The sequence below is a fragment of the Limulus polyphemus genome, unplaced genomic scaffold, assembly GCF_000517525.1.
Source record: "Limulus polyphemus unplaced genomic scaffold, Limulus_polyphemus-2.1.2 Scaffold1535, whole genome shotgun sequence".
In the NCBI taxonomy this organism is placed as follows: domain Eukaryota; kingdom Metazoa; phylum Arthropoda; class Merostomata; order Xiphosura; family Limulidae; genus Limulus; species Limulus polyphemus.
In genome coordinates this window covers 85,866-90,858 of record NW_013667145.1, presented here as the reverse complement: position 1 = coordinate 90,858, position 4,993 = coordinate 85,866, and the positions used below count along the sequence as shown (strand labels likewise).

General features: G+C 29.4%; 1 protein-coding gene across 1 annotated transcript; it reads left to right on the top strand.

The window, feature by feature from the left end:
• Window positions 1-751: 751 nt before the first annotated feature.
• Window positions 752-3,504, top strand: LOC111086902 (transcription factor-like 5 protein). Its single transcript, XM_022391641.1, has 3 exons — window positions 752-1,890; window positions 2,520-2,661; window positions 3,281-3,504. Exons 1-3 carry the CDS (start codon window positions 1,775-1,777, stop codon window positions 3,308-3,310), a joined length of 288 nt encoding a protein of 95 aa, XP_022247349.1. The 5' UTR covers window positions 752-1,774; the 3' UTR covers window positions 3,311-3,504.
• The last annotated feature ends 1,489 nt before the right edge of the window (window positions 3,505-4,993 follow it).

Here is a 4,993-nt window from a genome sequence, read left to right as displayed (position 1 = left end):
CCCATATAAGGATCCCCCAGGGAGACTGTCAGGTAACATGAAGTAGCATATTCCTCTGTTCATTTCATCTACAAGAAAAAATAAATTTCCTACTAGAGCTTGCAGAGTTTGTATTTCCCATGGGAAAAGAAGTGAAACAAGATACATATGCAAGTTTTGTGCAGTTCCACTCCATATAGGAAAATGTTTTACAAGATACCACACTTTGAAAATGTACTAGGTATCTTCATGTACATACTCTGTAAGTATCAGATAGATAATAAAAAATATAGATGAGTTATGAACCAAATAAAGTGCGTCTGACTCCTTTCAAACTCAACATTTTAATAAATGGCACACAAATACGATCTGCACGAAACACGAGTAAACTCCTAAGCCATCCGCAATGTGTTATTTACCCTTGGAAGATTGTATACTATTCATGTTATTATCCTCTAATTCACAGTCATGATGGAATGTGCACCTCAATTAACCTATCATACCATTCCACATATATGTATTAATACTAATTATATGTCACCTTTACTTCATTTTGCTTTAAAGGTTTTGTGCATACAGTTGGATCTTCTGTTGATTTTTAGTATGTAAATTAAAGATAGATGAAAGAAGGATATAAAACCCCAAAAAAAAACTTTTTAGTGTTATCATCAGTAACAAACTTACTTTTAATTCTTTTGCCACAAGATATTGTGGTGCTGTCCAGTTATATGAGCAACATGGAATAACCAAGCCATTAAGTACCAGATATGAAGTGGTTTAAAGAACCGTGTGACATCTTAGTAAATATATATATATATATATACACACACACACATATATAATATTCAAATAGTGGGGTGGTCATACATTTATGCATTTTCCACTTTTGCTAGCATCTTTGACTATCTTGCTGCTTCAGACAATTAAGAATTTTTTTCAATGCTTATATTCATAATGGACATCTCAGATAATTCTTCAGTGAAGACTATGGTTGTGTATCTCCCAAAAAAGGAGGACAATTGTTATAGTCAGCAGACTTCAAAAATGCATGTATCAAACACACTGTTCTGAGGTTTTTGTTTTGTTTTTTCGGAACTATAGATCCTACAAAGGAAATCTCAGTTTTAACCTATGCCATTTGCTATTCTCTGTTTCTTCTCAGCATTTGCTAGTGTACATGTTATCTATAGCATGGAGAAATATAACTTGTATTGCTGAATGTATAATTTTGCAAAGAAACTGACCCATGAAGAGTAATTTTTTAAATTTCTATTTCAGACAGGAACATCCTATACCTTTAGTTCCTTCCCAGCATGTGTTACTGTTACCCCCAGCAACTCATCATTTAACTCAATTGTTGCTAATCCCACAATTTCTTTAAATAGCAGTGGTGAAGAAGTGAACAATTCACCAGAATATTCCAGGTTTGTTCATTTTGATGGATGTAGTAATTTGTCTTGAAAAGTAAGACAGAAGTAAGAGAAGTTTTTAAAGCACTAATAAATGTCTGTATGTAGGACTTGTTTGGCTATATAATTACAATGGTGAGAGATAACTAATTACATACATTCTGCAGATATGTATTTCATACACTTTAATTAAAATATGTTTAATTATTTTTGAAAGCTTTATTGACCTCATGAGAAAATTATCTTTCTGGCACTTTATTTAGATATGGTTAAGTTACTGTTATTTTGTTTTTAGAATCAATCAATCTCCTACTAACATTATTTTGCACTTTAGGATACCAAAGAGCAAAGAGATTACTGGACTACAAGCACATGGTATACAAAAAATGAGACTGGCTTCCACAGGGCAGTTCCAACAAATAATTGGATCACTCGAAAGTGTTCCTCTTTTTCTACCACTTAATGGCCGTGAGAATCATAATGAGAAGGAAAGGAAAAGACGGTGATTAAACCATTATATTTGTTCATTTTCTGCTCTTAGTGCATCATTCTTGAGTTTTCTGGGATCAAGATAAAAAAAGGAAAATTGGATTTAACACGTCTGGCATAACTTTCATTGAAGTCCAGTAAATAAAGGGTTAAATCTTCCTACTACAACAGAAATAAAATAAACTATTTTAATTAAATTAAATTATCTTGTCAGATTTCTAAGATTATAATCATTTTATACTTTACTAAATGTTGATATATGTGTATTGATATATATATCTATATATACACACACACACACGTATCACAGGATATCTTAATAGCAGTTAAGCAAGACTTGGAACAATGAATTCAAATAACTAATTATTTTTTAATTTCCAAATTTTTAAAGAAATTAGTTTTAAATGTTATTAAACTTTAAAACTGATTACTCGTAAATATGAAATAAAACAACATGATTTTCCCATGCTTAAAAGAAATTATTTCTTTCTCACTTAATATATTGTACATAGATTTGTTCTCATGTTAAGGTTCACTTATCAATATATAATGTTTTTTTTTGTTCTTTTTTTTCCATCTTGTAAGTGTAAATGCATGTATATTGTTCTGTATATTTCATGTTATAATTTCTACTTTTTGAAGAGGACGAATCAAAAATGCTTGTCAAGGACTCCGCAGTTTAGTTCCTGGTCTCAGTGAAAAGACAGATAAAGCAACTGTGTTCGAGTTTACAGTGCAGTACCTTGTGCATTTGAAGAAACACATTGGGATACAGTATGATAAGGTTAGTACTGTAGAACTCAATAAGCTATATACTAATTTACAGGTCTGCTTATTGTAGTCAAAGAATAGATGAACAAACAAGTTACTCTGTATCTAAATTTAGTGCAATAATTTACAACTTAGATATCATAGAAGATATTGTTTCATTGTTTGTTTATCATCACTTAAGAAAGTCCAGTGAGGTAACTGAAATTAAATAATTTTTTTTACATTAACTTGTTTTAACTAGAATATGAGATAACTGTATGTTCATTATTTGTCTATATTTGTAATTATGTACTTTAGTATGACAATAGTGTGTGTGTGGGGGAACATGAGACAGTTTATCTAAATTAACAGTGAGCATTATTATGACCACTAAACTAAATGTTTTTCTACGAAAACAAGAGAAGATTTTTTATAACTTCTGTTTGATACCTAAGTATTGAACTGAAATATGTTTAAGGCTGTTTATATGTCAAGGGTAAAAAAATATATATAAAGAAGCCAATCTCATTATTTTCTGCTACTTTGTTAATGTAATATATTATCAGTCATGATGAAACATGATTTTGTAGTGCTGGAACATTGTAGTAAACATCTAGAAGTAATTGAGATTTAATTTTTTCCCTCACATTCAGGATTTTATCGAGAAGTATTTGCAGTACTAAATATCACATTTACTGCACAGCTTCTGTCATGTTCTTAGAACAGTATCACCAGATGACCATAAAAGAAAGCAATGTGATTCTCAAAGAAAAATGAATTTTCTCTATAATTGTATTCAAATGTTTCAAGACGTGTAAATATAATTTCCTCCAGGATATCACTGATTTAAAACTATTTCTTCATCATTCACAAAACAAAGAGGAGTTATATGTTTGCAATATGAATCATAATTTGCAAAAAAGTTTGATCTTTAGTTTCTTTGGTATTTCATATAATCCTAAAGTTTGGGAAGTGCTTGTGAACTAAATATTTTTAACTTGGCAAATTTTTGTAAGATTTTTTTTTTCCTAGCATGATGAAAGTTTTGAAATAAAATTTGAAGTAACTATATTATTTGTTCAAATTTCTGATGTAATTTCATAAACACTGAATTATCAAACCATAAAATAAATCAAGTTATTGTAGTCATGAATGTAAAAAAACTTGAATGCAAGAAAGTTTATACTGCACCAACTTAATCTAGTGTGCACCATAACAGTTCTTTATGCAATTTAATAATATAACCACTACTATGTCTGTCATACCATACCAGACCTGATGAGCTCTGGTATTGGGTGAAAGGCCTCCTCACCATTGAATAAAACAGATATAATGATATTCTTAATGATGAGCAAAGTTGACTAAAAAGTAAAAATAAGTAATAATAAAAAATAATGCATTATTAATCTTGATTTAAATAACACTTGAACTTTATCCAGTTCATACCATAACAATTGTTATTCATATAATTTGATAACACAAACAGCATCTTGGCCACTTCAGTTGATTAGTAGTATGGAAATTAAATAATATAAAGATAGATGAAAGAAGGATATAACACTCCAAAGTAACAGTTTTTGCAAGACATCTGGGTTTCTCAGTTTTTAAATTATTTTGTCCAAAGCTGTAAATAACTTATAAATGTAAAAAACACTCATAATGATATAAAAGGTATTTATCATTGAGATTAGTAGTTAGATGGTTCAAAGAGCAATCGAAACACTGAATAAAAACAAATGTAAATTGTTACAAGGCTGAGGCTGTTTGGGATACACAACTGAAATTTTCTGTTATAATATGTAGTCATTTTAGAAATAAAAATGGGTAATTTAGATTTATTGCATATTTTTTAGTGGTGGTTACAAGGTTGATCAAATGGACTTGAGCTTGTACAGTGTTATAGTAAAGAAAATAACATAAAAAACTTTTGATATTCACTTAGAATGTTCTAGAGGTTATGCAAATGAAATTTTAAAACTGTAAGATGAAAAAAAGTATTTTTAATCTTTACTTGAAAAATCACCTCATTTAGACTACTCAGTCACACACTGACTCCATAAGTTCAGGGAAATACTTGGTAAGAGTACTTAATTAAAAAATCAAAATTTTTTGTGTTCAAAAACTTACAATGTTTACTATAAGCTTGCCAACTTTTGTGAAGATACATATAAAAAGTTATAGTATGTATAGTTTGATAGTTACATGATAGTTGCAATGTTGGCCAAAGTGACAAGTCTATATAGAGAGAGTTAAAGTAGTAAAAATAAGAAACTATTATATTGTTTATTTATAAGGATTTAGAAATAAATGTCTGCAGGTGTTATTCTTATGTAACATATCTTTGTAAGTCAGTAGCAAGTGTATCC